The sequence below is a fragment of the Uranotaenia lowii genome, chromosome 3 (genome assembly GCF_029784155.1).
Source record: "Uranotaenia lowii strain MFRU-FL chromosome 3, ASM2978415v1, whole genome shotgun sequence".
In the NCBI taxonomy this organism is placed as follows: Eukaryota; Metazoa; Arthropoda; class Insecta; order Diptera; family Culicidae; genus Uranotaenia; species Uranotaenia lowii.
This window is the reverse complement of record NC_073693.1, coordinates 213,729,465-213,749,210: the sequence shown is the minus strand read 5'-3', so window position 1 is coordinate 213,749,210 and position 19,746 is coordinate 213,729,465. Positions and strand designations below refer to the sequence as shown.

Genomic DNA, 19,746 nt, shown 5'->3' with positions numbered 1-19,746 from the left:
TATAAGTTTAAGTATAAGTATAAGTATAAGTATAAGTATAAGTATAAGTATAAGTATAAGTATAAGTATAAGTATAAGTATAAGTATAAGTATAAGTATAAGTATAAGTATAAGTATAAGTATAAGTATAAGTATAAGTATAAGTATAAGTATAAGTATAAGTATAAGTATAAGTATAAGTATAAGTATAAGTATAAGTATAAGTATAAGTATAAGTATAAGTATAAGTATAAGTATAAGTATAAGTATAAGTATAAGTATAAGTATAAGTATAAGTATAAGTATAAGTATAAGTATAAGTATAAGTATAAGTATAAGTATAAGTATAAGTATAAGTATAAGTATAAGTATAAGTATAAGTATAAGTATAAGTATAAGTATAAGTATAAGTATAAGTATAAGTATAAGTATAAGTATAAGTATAAGTATAAGTATAAGTATAAGTATAAGTATAAGTATAAGTATAAGTATAAGTATGAGTATAAGTATAAGTATAAGTATAAGTATAAGTATAAGTATAAGTATAAGTATAAGTATAAGTATAAGTATAAGTATAAGTATAAGTATATGTATAAATCTCTCCCTAAGAGCTCGTTGTGTGGCTTTTAGACAGCTAGTGGACCTAACAAATTGCTGAGTTTCTCACTAGCTTCCTAAATGCTAGACGACAAGCTCAACGGGTGATAAACAAAGCCGATAGAGTAACGAGAAGTGTCGTTTATTTTGCAGTCAGCGTGGCACTCAAGCGAGCTATTAGAACAAGCAAAGAAAATTGTTACAGTACATTTTGCCAGATGATAACCCATGGGCCTATAGAGTTGCACTGGCGAAATTCGATGGCCCAGGATTACAGGATGCGTGTTCCCAGTATCATCTGCAGGATAATAGGAAGCTTTTTTGAAAAATAAAAAAAAAAGAAATTGAAAAATACAATGATTATTTTTATTGGACGACTTATTTTTTTTCTCAAACAAATAAAAAAAGGAAATAAAAACGTTCACCACATAATGGGTAGTGCCGGAAGTTGCATCAAACGTTGACTCCTGGTCCACCCTGGTCAGCGCCACCAGTCGGATTGTTGAGAGTGGTCGGATTGTTGTTAATTTTCGGACAACCTGGATCCACGTCACTGAAAAAAAAAGAAAGAAAAATTGTTTAATTTCGACAACTTTAGTTTTTTTTGTATTCCAATCCATTTACCTTCATCCATTCGGAACTCCGTGGCTTTCTCGGTCTTTTATGATAATTGATTCCAACACTCCACTGATCACTACCACCAGCCTCACCGCTATCGGCAAACAGTAATTTCGGCACATCTTGCTCGTACGGTGAGCCTCGAAGTTAGCTGCCGTAAGCTGACGGTACGATCCTCTGCGATTTTACGACATGGGCTGGGACTTGGGTTCCCATTATCGACAGACTTTGACAGACTTAGAACGCCTTAATTTTAGGATGACGCTACAAATCATCATCTTGAGTGAAAACTACTAAACGCGAAAGAAAGGAAAACAATGGATCTGTCATCTTTTACATAGTTTTTTATGTAAAATTATATCCCATCGTTGCTTTCTATATCATGTAGTGTAAATTTCTTGCAAAGAATTTAATTTTACATATTTAATTTTAAATCGATGAAAAATAGACCAAAAATAGTTCGAAATTACATCGTTTTTGAATTACACTAGGGAAAATATAGACGCCACACGTTTTAGATTGCGTATACTTTTAGAAATTTTTTGCTGTATACTGTTCTTCATACTTTCTCAACGTGGTTTGAGCTGCTTCGACACTCACACCTTCTTCCTTAGCTAGTTTTCTGATGAAAAGACTATATCGGTATCGATTTTAGTAAAGGGCGAAAGCGCCAACATCGCTGTTCCGAGAAAATTGCGTTTAAAGTTTGACAGCTCCATAAGCTCCCAGCAAAAATGTGATTTTGTTTTCTCAATAAATCGAACACAAATCATCCATCAGACAAGTGAGAAGGTTCGAAATGTAGGTCTTTGAACGTACTTTTTTACCCAGCTGATTACTCGATTTGTTTCCATTTGGCTCATACGCCCTTTTGAAAAATCGATACCGATATACTCACAGTGTCCCATTTTAGCACAATCCGTTTTTTTTTTCTCGGGAAAAAGGCCAGGCATTTTCCGATTTCTTCGCGAAAAACGACAAAAATGACAACGTTGACGTCACTTGGATAAATGTACATAACAGTGCGCAGCCAAAATTTTGTAGAACACTATAAGACTTTTGAAATGACGGTTAGTTTATAGTTTATTTATTGGAACAGTATATCTCGCGTGAGCTTTTAATACGACGAAAACAAGATGCAAACAAAGAGTTTTATTAAGAAAAAATACTAAAGCTAACATAAGCTAGTCGCAACTTCTTTCCATTTAGAATATTTGTAGCCTGGACAAGGTATTCTATATGCGAAATTAAAATTTTAAACTTGTTTTGATAACTTTTGTAGCGGTTTTCTGTGAATTCTTGAGATGATTCATACGAAGTTATGAAAACTCACACGAGATATATATGTCGTATTGAAATTAGTATTCATTCATATATGAATTTAACATAATGAAATTCAAATGGAATTCTTTAAATTATGGCTTTATTAAATTCGTTAAAGTATTTGTTTTAACATTTAGGAAGAATCAGTCCAAATCCTATTTGATGAGTCGAGGTTAATTTTTCTTTATTTCGTTTTTTTATAGCGATTGACAGCGATACAGATTTTTTTGCCATCACCAAACACATAATAAATGCTCGGTTGTTTAATCGATAATCATACATCAACCTGTTAACAACAAATTATCAATTTATCTAGCTCATCTATAATTGAACGTTAACTACAATTTTATTTGTAAACAGTGATGAGAGATAATAACTGAGGTGAAAAGAAAAGCACTTGCTCAATATTCTTACGTTTTGTAAACCCAGAGATAGATATTTTTTTTATCGACTCTACGCTTAAGCTCTTTGGGTGAAAAACTTGAACAAAAAATACAAGTATTCCCGCATGAGAACAAGCTGCATGTTGAACTCACACAGTTTTTTAAACGCGATGTGGAAACATTGGATGCAGGAGGTACTCAATCATAAGAAGATCCAACCCGGCTGCATAATAAAACATTCGTGGCACAATTCCTTTCCCTTTCATTGAACGATTTTCTGGTTTGTTTTGATACTCTCAGCAACTTCTCAGCTTCTAGCTGGCTCCCATTATCTGCAAATGCATCATCGCGGTTCTTTACTCAGTTTTTTTAACTACATTTCCCAGAGAGTTTTTTCCACCAAACAAACCTTCAAGGCGGTTCGCGCGCGGGAGTCATTTGGTTCGGCTTAGTAGCTCTTTGAATGTTTGGAATGCGCTCAATTGTGTCGGAGTTGGAGGAATCTATCATCGGTGGACCCCAAATGCCGTAGGTCTTAACTCTCCGTCTCTCTATCTATTTTCTCTCTTGACGATCCCCAACTCCGACCAGCTAACTTGGGCAGCAGCTCGGGTCTGGAGGGCCATCTCAAATCGGCTGGCTGGAACCAAACGCGTGGTTTCTTATATTATAAATGCCAGGCCCGATGCACCGAACTGCCTAATTTGTGCACCGCAAGACACGCGCGAAGTTGTTGTTGATCGGAAAATTCGAAGCCTGAAGAAAAGTGCTGAAACGTGAACCGAGTTGGGTTAATCCGCGTTTGGAGATCGAGGCGTAGAGTTCGCGTTCTGGCAGTTGTGGCGTCTGGTTTTGGGGTTTATTCTACGGTTTCAAACAGTTAGAGGTTTTGTGTTTGGTGAAGAATCATCTAATAACCTGAACGAGATTCGACTGGATTAAGTTACTGCTTAAGTGATTCTTTGATTGGTGCATCATGTGGTTGAAAGTGTTAATCGGTGAGTTCTTTACCAACTAAAGACTTACAGTCATTATGAACTCAATAATGAATGAACTGTGAAAATGAAGAGATATTGATGGATACAATTGTTCGCAACACTAATGAATTCAACAAGGATTGCATTTTTCGGAATGCTTGCAAGTTTTGATCACGTTGGTGAAAGAAGAAAAAGAAGAAGATTTAACTCCTCTTAACGTTAAGTGCAAGTCATGATCAAATGAGTTTCTTTGAATAATTTGTTATAATTTGTATGGATTCCGGGAAAAATCGTAAAAAAAATCATTCATTTTCTGGTTGTGGAACTTAAAAAAGTACCTTGAACGTTTAAGGTTTCATAGAATTCAGATTTTTGAGAGGTTAACGTTTTCAAAAACAGTTAATCTCAAATGGCGAAATAAAATTCTTAACGAATCTTTTATATTACATTTTTTAATCTTAAGTTCAGGGGAAAATGGAATGAGATATTTACATATTTCGCGAGAATGTTAAAGAAAATGTTTTATTATCAGTAATTATCTTCTATCAATTTCGACATGTCAAAACTGCAGTTTTGTTTTTGAATAAAGTTTTCTTTAAGCTTGATTTCACTGGAAAACTGTACCTTTGTAAAAGTTTTAATCATTTTGAGGCTAAGTTCAAAAATTACGTATTGCTATTTTGAATAATTTTCAATCTTCCTTTTCCCTTCGTAACACATTCGTAAAAGATGTTTTACCTTAAATCCACAAAACGTGCGACAATAAATAATAAAATTTTTTGAGTTTTGACAACATTTATAACCTCTATAAAACTTCAACATATGACCTGGGATATAACCAGTCAACTAAGTAGCCTGAAATTATACTTTCAACATGATCCTGGTGTTTTGAAAGATCGTTCACATTTTTTGAGGCCCTTGGACTTTATTTGGAGTGTATCATTCCAAGAAGTTTTTTCCGTTATTGCACTCACCGAATCAAAATGAAACTGTGATTTTAATCTAGCAGAACAAAACAAGAATTTTTTGTTACGCTTTTCTGCATATATTTTTAAGATTTGGGATTTACATCGCCTTTTGAGCCGTAGCTCTAAGCCTTTAAAACAGCTTGGGCAGATGACTAGTAACAAGAATTATTACAAGTAATAGGTAGGTAGGTATGTTGAACATCCAAAAATACGCACATATCTTTGACAGACATTCAACTCGAACGGTCGTTTCTGGGGCTAAATGCGCATACTAATAAAAATACTCATTTTCTCCTACATTCCAATAGCAGGAAGTCTGAAAACTGCGGGCATCTGTTTTATATAACGTTAGAGCAATTTTTCTGTTAAAATTTCTTACAATTTTTGAAAAAACGATTTTATAATAAAAGCAGTCAAAATAGCCGATTTCTGAAACCGGAGGGCTAAATGCGCATATTTATGTTTTTAGCTATATTTCTGTTCCACTTGCCAAATTTTCCTAAAGTTTAATTAAAAATAGTAGAAACTGATTTTAAGCAAACGTCATAGCTGACTTTTGACAAAATTTCAGATATCACTAGTATTTTGCATAAAACATAGTGAGGGATGCCATGTGTCAAAAGCAGATTACCCTCAAACTGCACTGATTAGATACATATGTTGATCCAACAGCCATTTCGTCAATCGGCTGTATGCGCATATTAGTCTTTAGTGATTTTTTTTTAAATTGCATGCACATTTACGAAGACTGAATACAATATACGGGAAACGTTATTTAGAAGCTATAATTTGAAAGAATTATTTAAACTTCGTGCCCAACCACGCTTTTAGACGTTTATATTCATCAAACAGCAACGAATAGTTGGTTAAACTATTTGTTTTCGCTAAATGAATAAAAATATTACAAACTATGAATCCTTGTTACTGAAAACTGTTTGACAAGCAGTTATCAAAAGTATCAGCTAAGAGGAGCTTAAAACAGAAGAAAACCGTAAAGGGACTTTTTTTTCTAAAAATGATCGATTTGGTAGCCTCAGAAATCCTTGATCTAAAAAATGATTGGCAGTTAGATCAAAGAGTCACTACCATTCTGGTTGACACTTCTTGTGAAAATGGAAAAAAAAACTTATTTTGTCAATATCTCAAGAACGCGACTCAACTAATGGTAAGCTCGGTTGACAGATCGAGTGAAAATGAACGTAAAAAAAAATTATCAATAACTCACATCAATAACTTACTTGGTGAAATGGGGAATGTTTAAAAGATGAAATTCCAGCCGGACTTGTTCCTTAAAACCTTCTAGATTTTTTTAAAATTTAAACCTCCTCGGTTTCACCGCGGAAATTTCGTCATGGCGGGGGAATCTGAATAAAAACAGATCTATCAGGTTTTAAGGAATGATTTCGGCGGAAATTTAATTTTTCACCCATTCCTCATCGATTCTAATATGTTAAATAAGATTTTTCACGTTCATTTTCACGTGAAGTGTAAGGCGGCATCCATAAATTACGTAACGCAAAAAATGTACTTTTTTGACCCCCTCCCCCCCGTATGTCACAAATCGTAACGCTTCGACGTACCCCCCTTCGAAAATTACGTAACGCTGATAATTACCCCCCCCCCCCCATCTTCTCATGTTTTTAAATACAGATTTTCGAAGATCAAACAAAAATTTAACATACTTTTTTAAACGTTTTACAAAACGGAATTTATATCTATCCAAATCGCTTCTTAGTACTCATTGATGATAACTCTTTGATAAAATAAATTGATTGTCTTAATCCGAGTTGCTCTGTGCTTGTTCACTGATGATCTACCTTGTTTACTTTAGTTTGTTTAAGGAATATAACTTGTCGGCATAAGCAGTATAACTTGTTATGCTAAATATACTCAACTTAGTACTATTCGTCGGAGTAATCAAAATTGCATTTTTTAATTCAATTGAGATAAAAATAGTAAAATTTCCGTCTTAAGGTTGAATCTAATATTCGGTTTTCCACCGGTTATTTAACGGATGTTCAATCCGCATTTGTCGGAGTCTAATTCAAAATCTTTAAAGGGGAAAGGTTACATACCAGTTTCAATCATGTTGAAGCCTACAAATTTTAAGCAAATTTTGGTATGTTTATCATTCAAAATAGCTGCGATTAAGTAAACTGAAATTTTTAAGGAAAAAAATCGTTACGTAACGATGAGCATACCTCCCCCCCTCCCCTATGTCACAATTCGTAACGCTCGAGCTTACTCCCTCCCCCCCTAGGAGCGTTACGTAATTTATGGATGCCCCCTAAATGGGTCTGAAAAATCGATGGAGAACTATTGAAAGCTGAAAATTCAAGTTTTGCATCATGACGGGGTAATCGAAATAAAAAAACAGTTCTAGGAGGATTTAACTAACATGCCAGTTGTATTTTCATCTTTCAACCATTCCCCATCGATTCCACCATGTTACAATATTTAGTATAGTCACGTTGTTGAGCTATGGACGAAATAAGATTTTTCACGTTCGTTTTTACGAGAAGTGGAAATGTGCCATTTGGAAGGAGAAATGAAACATAAACAACGTCTAAAGGCGGGGTTGGAAAAATACGTCAATATTTCGAAAAATATGCACAATATTTTCTTTTCGTATAAATAAGTTGAAATATCTCAGTTATTTGTGGGTCAATTCAATCAAAAACTACATTTAAATATTGTTTGTTATTTAAATTCTAAGAATTGGGTTCTAGAGGGTCAATTTATAAACTATTGACCTTCTTTAAAAATTTCATTAACATATTAAAAACCGGTGAAACTCAAAAACTCATAACCACTACTCACAAACTACAGATTTTAAGTTACGTTTAGGAACAAGCATTTCTGGGTGTAATCTTTTGTTTGTTGTACGAAATGTGATTTTTTTTTTCATTTTATCTTCTAGGTTTCTTTGGAGAAGTTTAACAGTAAAAAAAGCTGTATCAGGAATTATAATGATATTTTTGATATGTCCTCTTATAAGTGAGATAAAAAAAATCTAACTACTAAACCGTTGGATTAATCTCTTCGCAGTCTTGGACAAACTTGTGCAAAATAGAATTTAATGAAACTTTGTGTTGAACGATGATTTTCCAAAACTTTCATCTTTCAAATTAGTTGAATAATATGAAAATAACCTCTAAAAATCAGTTTAAAAAAAACACTTTTTTCTGGTAATTTTTAAATTTTCATAACATTTATCAAACATAAGTGGATACTAACAATTTTTACAATGTTTTACAGCCGAAACCTTCATGATTATTTTGCATAAAGTGCGAGCTGCTGGAAGTTGCCGAAATTGCGTAAATTGAAGCTTAAGTATCACTTTTTATGCATTATCTCATTTTGCATTTTACTGTTTAGGAATGTAAAATGCAAAATGAGAAAATGCATAAAACAGTGATATTTAAGCTTTGCATTTTGCATTTTGTATATCGTAATCCGAGGTTATATTGATCACTTTTTTTCAATATTTTTTTAAATATTTTTTCTATTAAGGGTAATGCGGCATGTTTTTATTTTTAAAAGCAGTACTGAACTCCTATGAACGTAAAACATAGATGCAGAAATTTATTTGACTACCTTAAATTCAATTTTAAAATTGTTTTCGTCTCTGTTCAGAATTTGATGCTTTGTGGTGACATTGATCAGTCTCTATTCTGACGGTTTTAACGAGTTTTCTTGATCATAAAAGATACAAAACACCTTCATAATATTTGCATATGCTAGTTTATCAATCTAACCTTGATTTTGATCGTTTTATTTTAAAAATATTTATAATCGAAAAAAAGAACTATGATTCTGCCTACATTTAGGGGCACAAATTACAATAATTGCTAAATAGTTTGAGCTTCAAAATACAAATGAAATGATTCCTTCACACATTCCCTTAGGCGCTCCCACTATTTCTATTTTAATTTTTTCTTCAAAGTTAACGATTTGATAAGGTTCCTATCCAATTGTTCCAATACGGGCTCACTCTTGAAAAATGTCTTTATTTTTTAATTATAAAAAATTTATCATTAAATAGGGGAGATGAGGGCATAACGAGCACCCGAGGCATAATGAGAACTACGCTTTTCTACGAAAGTGCGTATTTTCTTAAATAAATTTTCATGAGGATTTGTTTCGTACTTCCTATAGTATTAATTTTTCACAAAAAAAGGAATTCCCTTATCATCTTTACAGAGTTATTTAAAAAAAACTAGCTTGGTTCTCAAGTTACGAAAATATTATAATTTTTGAGCACCACTAAATAAGCTTTTATGATCTTAAAATAACCTTGATCTATAATGTACGCACTACAACATGATGTACATATTGTTTTTCAATTTTTACCATCATAAAATTTTCGATTTTTCACTTTTATCAATTTTAAAACACGTTTTTACTTAAATTTGTTGACTAGGGGCATATAGAGCACCATATTATCGAGGCATAATGAGCATTTTGTGCCGTAGAATCTAGCAGCGAATTAAAATTGATTTATAGCGCCACACCTTGACTAGTTTTCATCTGACAATTTAGCCTATTGGTAAGGTGTCGGAGAGGTAATCAAAAGACTAGAGTTAGATTTCTGTTCGAGGTGATTTTTTTCCATTCACAATTCATGATCGATTTTTTTATTGTTACATTATACGGCTAGTAGTACATCCTCCGAACAAAGCACTTAATGTATGAGCGTGCGTGAATTGTTTGTATTCTACAAACAAACCTAGATTATTTTGTTATTGCTTTGTTTGATGAATCTACGACTCACCTGACTTCATCGAATTGAATTCGCTGCTAGATTCCCCGGCAAAAACGCACATCTTGCTCTGATTAATGGTGCTCATACTGCCTCAGGGGGGGTTCTCATTATGCCTCCACAGTGGCTGGTTTTCAGCTTTTGGCAAAATTTTTTAAAATGCATTTTTTAACGTTTTCATCTAGTTTTTCACGTTTCAGCCCGTTAGGGAATAGGCTTTTCAAGTGTCTGAACACGAAACAATAATGTAACCTCCATATTATAGCTATTTTCTATGGTTAAATAAGCGTTTTCCTTAAGGTGGCCATTATGCCCCCATCTCCCCTAACTATAAAAATAGACTGAAACTGTTCATATTCAAAGAAAAAAAGTGGTTCTTTCACATTAAACAACCCGCTTCTAAATGCTGTTTTGGTATCATCAGGAGAACTGTTTGTTTACGAGCCTTGAAAAAATAAATATTTTAAGATTTTGAAATACAAACAAAATTTAACGTATTTGATACTCAATTGATAGGTTTTCAAACGTATGAAACAGTTTTCAAAAATTCAAACTATAGATTGAGTTATTGATGATAATGTGGGAAAGGTTATTGATGGTCAAATTTACCTCGGTGACCAAAGTTACCCCGTTTTACGGCAACTAAGATATGAATGTTTTAGAAACTCGATGTTCAAGACAGAGTTTCATCCAACTGTTTTTTGTCCAAGACTGTATAGAAGAGATTGAGCCAACGGTTTAAAAGATACTTTTTCTCTCTCATAATGGTTATTAATGAGAAACATGGCCGTAGGAACGGGGGGGGGGGGGGGGGGGGTTTGGGGGTTAACCTCCCCTCCCCCCCATGATGTTCCAAAAAAGCAAGCGAGGTATTCTACTCTACACTCAAAATTTTAAATTCATAATGAAATTATACTTATAGAGCAAAGAAATTCAAGAGTAACTATCTGAACTTAAAACTAATACATTAACCTCAAAACTCCATTTCAAACTCAAAATTCTGATACAGTTTTTCATAAAATAAAGTTGTCAGATTTTTTTGAGCACGCATCCGGACCGGAACAAATTTTGCTAAAACCTGGCAAAATCCGGGTATTTGATTTCAAATTTGTCGAACAAATCCTGGCAAAACCGGGCAAACCAAGGAAGTGCCCGTCAAAAATCTAGAAAAAAAAACTTTACAAACCTTTCATGATAATTTTTTGAAAATTCGGGGAGAAAATTTGGGAGGCATAAATAAAAAAAAATACAATACAATTTGTTTCTTTTAAGGGGGGGTAGGGTCTAACGGGTATAAACAAAACACCATTTTCACGATTTTTTTCTGGAGCTGTCGTTCAAACAAATGTATTCAATTTTTTTGCATTATACAAAGCAAAGTTAAAAGAACATTCAGTATTTTTTTTCGTAGAAAAATATTGAAAAATGAGCCGGTGACGGAGCACTTTCGAGGATGCCTTTTAGAAAACAGGATTTGCGGTGGACACTGTATCTCAGCACAGAATCATCTGAAGTCAAAAAATCAGAGCAAAATATTTTTAATAGATGTTTTTCTGGACCCCAACGTTTTTATGTAACTTAAAAATATTTTTATGAAATTTTTGTGGCTGTTTGAAGTAAAAACTACGATTTTTCACTTAAAAATCCGCCATTTTTCACCTGTAAAATCTCCCCAAAGTAAAAAAATTAAACAAGAAAAACGTTGGGGTCTGGTATTTTATATGTAGAAAATATGTTCCAAATTTGAAAAGAATCGGATAAGTAGTTTTCAAATGACGATGTCCACGGACTTTAAAAATGTGCTTTTGAGAAAAACGCGTTTGAAGTTTCTGCTCATGCTTTCTTGCAGTATTAGATAGGAGGAGATAAAGGCCTATAACTTCTACAGTTTTGCTTCAATTGACTTGAAAATTTGACACAACATTCTTGGAATGTTTTACAATAAGAAAATAAAAAAATAAAAAAAACGATTTTTTGAAAGTGTTAGACCCTACCCCCCCCCTTAAATTTTAATTTAAGAATGAGGATGAGAACAAACTCGGGCAAAATCCGGACTTTTTCAATGAAATCTGGGCAACCGTGTCGAATCCGACGTTTCCCAAATTTTATATTAAATATCCAGGCCAATCCGGTTAAAACCGGGCAATTTAGCAACCTTATCATAGAAATTCAGGTCTAAATATTTAATTTTAAATTAAACCCATTTTGGAGGTTCTGGCTCCATATTCCTATAACCAAAAGTGTATTTCTACATATTTTCGTATTCCTGATTTTGTATGAATTAAGGATTCTTGATTTTCAGTTCGAATAATCATAAGAAATTAGGAATGAAAAGCTGCTTTGGAATCCTTGTTCGAATTCGATTTTGAATTTCATATCAAATTTGAATCATGTTTTTCGGAAATCAAATGCATTTTCAATATTTTGATAAAAGTTTTCCGAATATGGAAAAAGAAATTTGTTTTATATTCAAATTCGAAGTTCTTAAACTTTATTCCAACATAAAGTTTAAACATTTAAAGCTTCTAAATGGCGATCCAGAAATGAAAACCAATTTCTGATTCATCATTCGAATTCACATTTTAAATTAGATTCACAAAACGGATTAAAAATAAATAATTGAAATAATGAATTAAGATAAACTAGCACTACAGGATTTAAATAAAAGATTCATGGATGAGTGCTCTTAGATTTGACTCATGTAACTCTGATCTGGAATTAAGATTCGGAAATCATAATTTTTGTACCTTTCGGAAATCATATTGAAATTCGGAAACAGATTCAAAGTTCAATTTTTGAATTCAGGTTTATAAAATTCAGATTTAAAATTTAGAAAAAGATTTAGCTTGAGGATCAGTTTTTCAATCAACATAAAATTGCTGAGAAATTCAAGAGAACATACACTAAAAAAATTGCTTGTCAATTCAATTTCCAGATTTCAAAATTTTCGAATCAGAATAAGTTTGTACCCACAATTCAGCTGAAAATCACAAATATAAAGTAGAATTGGAGTTGATTTTCTAAATTTTCATTCATGTAAAATATCCCAAATTATATTAAAAAAACATCCACAAGATTTTTAGTATGGAATTGATTCCTTATGAAATATATTTCCTGTTTAAGAAACATGTACCTGATCTTCACCTTAAAATTCTCCGGGTTTTTTTCCGGAGTATTGTTCAACATTTTTAATATTGAAGCTGTTTTTAAAGCTTAATTCCAAACTAAAATCATAAATTTAGTTAAATTTTGCATCAACCAATTTTGATTCGAAAATTTTGTATCTCTTACTGATTTTTTTGGAAAATTTTATTAATTTCCATCAAAGGTTGGATAGAATTTTGGAATTTGCAAATGAGTTTAGAAAATTGGGCTTGTTTGATTTGAGTATTGAATAAGTTTTTTTTTTTTGAAGAAATTGAAGGCTACCCTATAAAGAAATTATTTTATGCGCACATCAAATAGCTTTGATCTATAAGACTTTTAAACAAATTCAAAAATTTCAACTATCGATGAAAGCAAATTTCATATTTTGTTTCAAGCGGTTTTATTAAAAAAATTAGCTCACCCTTGAGACTAAGGACAACTTTTCTTAAGTTACTTTTTTAAGGTTTTATTAATAACACTTTACCATCCTTGTAGCATTCGTGTCTTCTCTTAAGTTACTATTTCATACGAAAATTAATAATGAGTACTTAAAACTTAATGATCATAGAGTTACAAACATAATTTGTTTTAATTTTTTTTTTATTCGTGTGTTCATATACAAAAAATCATAGGTAAAAATTAGCCACCAAACCAAACCAAATTTATTAAAAAACAGCAATTCCTTAGCTTCCAAATGAACCCTTCAGATCTGCAATACGATGTTAGATGAGAAAGATATGAATAAAAAAAATTTGCATGTTTTTATAAGAATGATCCCAAACTCACCATACAAAGGGGTGATCCCAAACTTTTGAACGATAACTCAAGGGTCTATTTTATAAATTAAAAATACATTCTTGATTTTTTTTCTCAAATTTTTTTGATTGTGTTTTGAGAAGTAAAGAATAGGGATTCTAATGCCACTCAAATTTTGAGATTTGGTCCACCCTATCCCGAGATGATCGGCTTTGAATATTGAGTGCGATTTTTTGAAAATGTTATAACTTTAGGTTAAGTTTTAAGTTCAAAACTAAAACATTATATTTGGGCAAAATACCTCCGAGATAGCTAATGCTCATTATCTTTCAAATAAGATCAGAAGATTTTCAATATGTCCTAAGACGGCTGAGATATGAACGATCAAAATTTGCATGTTTTTTAGTGGGTGATCCCAAACTTTTGGCCGGCAGTGTAGATTACTAGCTTGTTTTGATTATTCGTTACTTAGCAACATATCTAGTACTAAACATTCGCATGATCCAAATCAACAACTTCAAGTCGTTGTCCTTAATACTACTGTATTTATGTAAAAGTTGATCAGTTTTTCCCACTCATATTCGTCAAATCTGTATTTTGGGTGGCTGCATCCTCCTCCTTCGATTTCTGCTACTTTAGGGCCCAATATTACCTTTTTAAAGAAACTGAGGGGACTTGGTGGCTTCAGCTGTTACCAAATTAACAAAATTTGATTATTTTTATGCTACTACTTTATGTTACGTATTTACTGGAATGTCTGCTGGCAAAATCTGCCAAAACAAAGCAGAATCATCATGAGATTGAACTTAAATTCTAATCGGTTAGCTAAGACCGTAGGTTGCGAAATATACATAAATACATGAGTACTTTTTTTTAAGGTTTTGAAAACAGCAAGAACCAAAGATTTTGTTTTAAAAATTGTTGTTATTTTCTACAGAGTCTTGGCAAATTATCCTATTTTTTTACAAAACAGCCAGCAAATACATACTTTAATCTACTTAGGATTAGGACCTTGCCACGATCAGAAAAGTTCACCTGTCTCATTGCCTCGGTACAGCCGCTTACGAGCTCTGAACTAGCAAACATTTTTTGTTTGAGGTAACGTTTCAATAGTCTTAGCTAGGCAACACTTTAAGCTTATCGGAGAAAAATTGCCGGACCTTTAGCGATCTACACTTAGTATTTCGTTGATTAAAATTTAAAAACTCTGGTATGAGACTTTACTTCCCTGATGACCCTCAACCATAGATGCCGATCATATGCTTCACTCCAACATATGATTCGAACTTTGTGGACATTTTTGACAGCGTTTGCATACTTTTCCACCACTCACACACAGACATTTAATGAATAATCAACGGTTTTGCCAGTTATCGGTTTGATAATGGTGGATTTTGAAGGAAACTGTGCAAAGCATTTTTTCGGATTCTCTTGCATCGCTAATATCTCAAAAACTCTTTAACTTAAAAATTTAGAAAAATCATAGGTCAGATATTACTTTTTACAGGCAACAAAATGCTGTCAAAATTTGGTATGTCCGATTACTAGGAAATGAGCTATGAGCAAAATAAAGTGCTCCATTTCTACATGGACTAAGCTTACGCGTGATACCAAAGGAGAGTCAAAATAACTGTCCTGTTGAAGGTCTTCACAATCATCAAAAAAAAATCATATCACCTATAACATTTTTACTATGAATCCCGTCAAATATTATTTGAATAAACAATGAATGTGAATTGATCAGTAGCATTATGATGGAATCAAAACTTAACCGACTACATGGAAAAGTATGTTGGTTCTTTTCTTGCAGCATCCACACAGTTATTTAAGAACTTGTGCCACCCTTTTAGCACAGCTTCTAGTGTTATAAGTCGGAAGGAACAAAGCTAGCAGCTTTTGAATGGACATGTAAAAAATGAAGTTCAGATGCTCTTCAAACCGTTGCGAGTAAAGTTGTACGAAAAACAATCATAACTTTGCGATTTACGTTCAAACGTTTAAAATACGCTCTATTTCTGTTATGTGGTGTTAAAATTGAGGTGATTTCACAACTATTCAGCCATTCCTCCTATTCACTTCACAACTATTTTAAAGGCTTTAGCATTTTTATAAACTTCTTCAGTTCCGTTAAGGTCCACAAAAACACCATTCATATATTATTGTTATTTGACATAGCAGAGTTCGACAGGACGTAATTTGCCGGAAAACTGTCCCTGTCCATTCGATTTCCCTTTTAATCTGATAAACATTATTGAATTCCATAAATTGAATTACCATTTTACATTTTGATTTAAACGAAAAAAAACCTCGTGGGATTACTTTGAAATGCCGTTCGCATTGTCCCCAGAAAATAAATGTAATCGATCTTATCAAGATCACTGACATCGATTACTATCATCAGCTTGAAATTGGCACTCCAACAAACCACCAATGGAAGTCAACGGGGAAAATTTCCGATCCACTATTTGTTATCCGTTGAACCGGATGGAACCATTGCATCGCGTATTGGGTGCATGGAAAAGCAATCAATTTTAAGCCTCCTGACAGGTTGGCAGCGAGCGGCCATAAGATTATGCAAACTAAGGTATTCAAGTACATGCGCGGTAGTAAGAAGTAATACCTTAACAACAAGACACGGCAATGGGAGGATAAATCCCACAGTGTTATATTTACACTCGGTGAGGTGGTCCGGATCAGGTAATACAACACTTATCGTTGACACGCGTGTGAATTGGTTTGCCATACGCCTGAGACCTCCCCGTCGATAACAATCGAAATAATAATAATAGTTAGGAGTAATGGAAATACCAATAACGATATTAACAAAGAAACTGTGGAGAATCGGTTTTGTGTTGGGCGGAAATTTGAGCACCAAGTTACGATCACGACCAGATCTGTTGGATGTTGGCCATTTTCCGCATCTGTTTATTGTGATGCAGGAAAAGTTAATCTATGTTTTCACTAAAGATTCCGGTAGCCGGGCCCTAGGTTCAGGCACGTGGGTCTCTTGTAGTACTTACTTTTGAACATCTCACATATACGATCGGCAGGTGTGGTCCATTGCATAGGGTCTCTGAATTTGTACGGCTGCACTAAAGATGTCGGTACAAAAAAACCCACATGAGGGAAAACGAATGTTTCCAAACACAATCCCATTGTAGTGATGGGAAAGTTCCTGACTTCAGACACCATTTCTAGCGCTAATGTGGCTTTGTTTTCGATCCGACTCGGGGCCATTAGGTATGAAAGAAGAAGAAGGAGAAGGAGATACCGCAGACACCCCAAAGCGCCAAAATGGTTCAGCAAATAACCCATACCCGAGTACCTACTAAAAGCTTCTAGCCGGGCAAATCGATGAGATTCCGATGAGCAGGTTAATTTCAGTCAAGATGCACTTTCAAAAGCAACAACAACAGCAAAAAATCCAAGCAACATTTATGCAACAGAGTTGATCCTGTTTCGCCGAATGGCGGCTGCTTAGCTAAGTACCTATCTACTATGGTTTACGACGTGTATCTTGTTTGAATCGGCTTATTACAATACCAGAGTTGATACTTTTCACATTTAATAATAAAAAAAAAACTTAGAGGGAGAAGATCATGACGTGACGGTGGATTTGAAAAGTGCCAGCGAAATTCTTTTCTAGCGGCTGAAGACAACCGCTCTACACGATCGTCCGTCGGTGGCATCTCTCTTTCTGCTAGCGATATTACGAAACGAAATTGAAAAAAGAACACATTTCTGCCAATATTAGGGGTTGACTAAAGATGAACAGCAGCTTTTCTCAACAGGTTCTACTACGGTGGGTTTATGTAAGCAATGGTGATGCGAGTGGCGTCTTGTTAGAATTTCAGTAACCATCCTGGCAACTTGTTATGGATATTTATATATCCATTTGACTTTTCATGTGTAAGTATACAAAATAATATTTCCAAATATTTTATTTGAAAAGCTTAAAAGTTTCGAGACGATTTGATATGCTATATAAGGATTTCCGTCGAAAAATGACAAAGTAAATCGTATATGAAAGTAAATTTGACATGTTTTGGGATCTGGCTTGAACCCCTCGCTCCCTTAAATTTTACCAATACCTTACAAAAAATATTCAAAGCGTGATCAGCAAATCATTAAGGTCAGTAAGGTGAATTTAACTAATGGTTATTTGTTTTTATCATTTTTATCAAATGAACAATAAATTGGATTTTTATGTCATACCCGTAAAGTATGCGATCCTGTAAACTGATTGCTACTGAGTTTAGAAAAAAAATTAAATATCGAAATTTCATTTTAAAATTAGGTGAGATTCAAACTCACAACAATTATCTATCATCATCTAGCAGATCTGACAGCTTAACCAGTTTACCACCTGTGCCAGATGGAGAGAGAGGAATTGTCATAGTCTTTCTGTCACGGTCCATCACCCAAAAAAGCAGTGTCTGCCGTTTGGTCGGGGACTTGCCAGTTTTCAATGGGAGAAGGAATTGGAAACGAGAACTATTTTCTGCTTTCATATTGCCTACTTACTTGCACACTAGACTGAGTCGGTTTGGGGTTTGGGGGGCATTTTTGAATTTCTCAAACCCTGGGGCTTCGTTTTGGTCCAAAACTCATCCATGATTTTTTGCAGAATTTTTAAATAACGTTTACATGAGTAAATTTGAACTTTTAGGTTTGTAAGGGAAAATTTTGTATATTTTGTACTGAAAAATCAACATCATTTTTGTTTCATCTGTGGAACCAAGCCAGCTGATGTTTTTTGTGCCAATTTATAAAATTCCTTAATGAAATTCTCCGCTGAACAACTTTGTCCAAGACCGTAACTTTGTATCTTATTAGGAAAAAAAAGTTATTAGCTGTTAAACAGGGGTATGTCTTTTTGCATTGATTTACTATAAATTCAATTGATATCATTGCTGAAGCCTCGCGAAGTATTGCATGAAAAGTAGTCTTGCAATACCTCGCTTGGCACACAGCTGTGATGTCGATTGAATTTATTGTTTATCAATGCCAAAAGACATGCCGCCATTCAATACATAATAACTTTTTTCACTAATAAAATACGAAGTTACAGTCTTGAACAGAGTTGTTCAGTGGAAAATTTTCTTAAGGGGGGGGGTAGGGTCTAACACTTTCAAAAAATCGATTTTTTTTATTTTTTTATTTTCTTATTGCAAAAAATTTCAAGAATGTTGTGTCAAATTTTCAAGTCAATTGAAGCAAACCTGTAGAAATTATAGGCCTTTATCTCCTCCTATCTAATACTGCAAGAAAGCAAGAGCAGAAACTTCAAACGCGTTTTTCTCGAAAGCACATTTTTAAAGTCCGTGGACATCGTCATTTGAAAACTACTTATCCGATTCTTTTCAAATTTAGAACATATTTTCTACATATTAAATACCAGACCCCAACGTTTTTCTTTTTTTGTTTTTTTAATTTGGGGAGATTTTGCAGATAAAAAATGGCGGATTTTTTCGTGAAAAATCGTAGTTTTTACTTCAAACAGCCACAAAAATTTTATAAAATTTTTTTTAAGTTAAATAAAAACGTTGGGGTCCAGAAAAACATCTATTAAAAATATTTTGCTCTAATTTTTTGACTTCAGATGATTCTGTGCTGAGATACAGTGTACACCGCAAAACCTGTTTTCTAAAAGGCATCCTCGAAAGTGCTCCGTCACCGGCTCATTTTTCAATATTTTTCTACGAAAAAAATACCAAATGTTCTTTCAACAATGCTTTGTATAATGCAAACAATTTGAATACATTTGTTTGAACGATAGCGCTTGAAAAAAATCGTAAAAATGGTGATTTTTTTTAACCGTTAGACCCCCCCCCCCCATAAAGGAATTTATAAATTGGCCCAAAACTATTAGCAGGAACGGTCCCACAGAAGGAATAAAAATTATGTTAATTTTTCAGTTCAAAATATTCAATTTTCCCATACAAACCGAAAAGTTCAAATTTACTCATGTAAACGTTACTAAATTCTGCAAAAATTCATGGATAAGTTTTGAAACAATACGAAGCTTTAAAGACCCCAGGGTTTGAGAAATTTTAAAATGTCCCCAAAGGCAACTGACTGAAGAATTATATTGAGGTCAAGGAGGCAGGTTCGAGCTAATCTTAATTTTTGTTTTGTGGTTGATGTTGTTACCAAGGTTCCAAAGAATGTAACTTAGTTGTTCAGGTGGTTTGATTTGATTAATTAGTGATCAGGGTAACGGTTTTGAAGAAGTT

At 33.5% G+C, this 19,746-nt stretch overlaps 1 protein-coding gene across 1 annotated transcript in view; it reads left to right on the top strand.

The window, feature by feature from the left end:
* The first annotated feature begins 3,606 nt into the window (after positions 1-3,606).
* The window catches only part of LOC129755346 (uncharacterized), a 64,030-nt gene continuing 47,890 nt past the window's right edge, over positions 3,607-19,746 (top strand). The window contains exon 1 of the mRNA XM_055751783.1: positions 3,607-3,898. Within this exon, the coding sequence (XP_055607758.1) occupies positions 3,877-3,898 (22 nt within the window). The 5' untranslated portion in view covers positions 3,607-3,876. The remainder of the gene's footprint in view (positions 3,899-19,746) is intronic.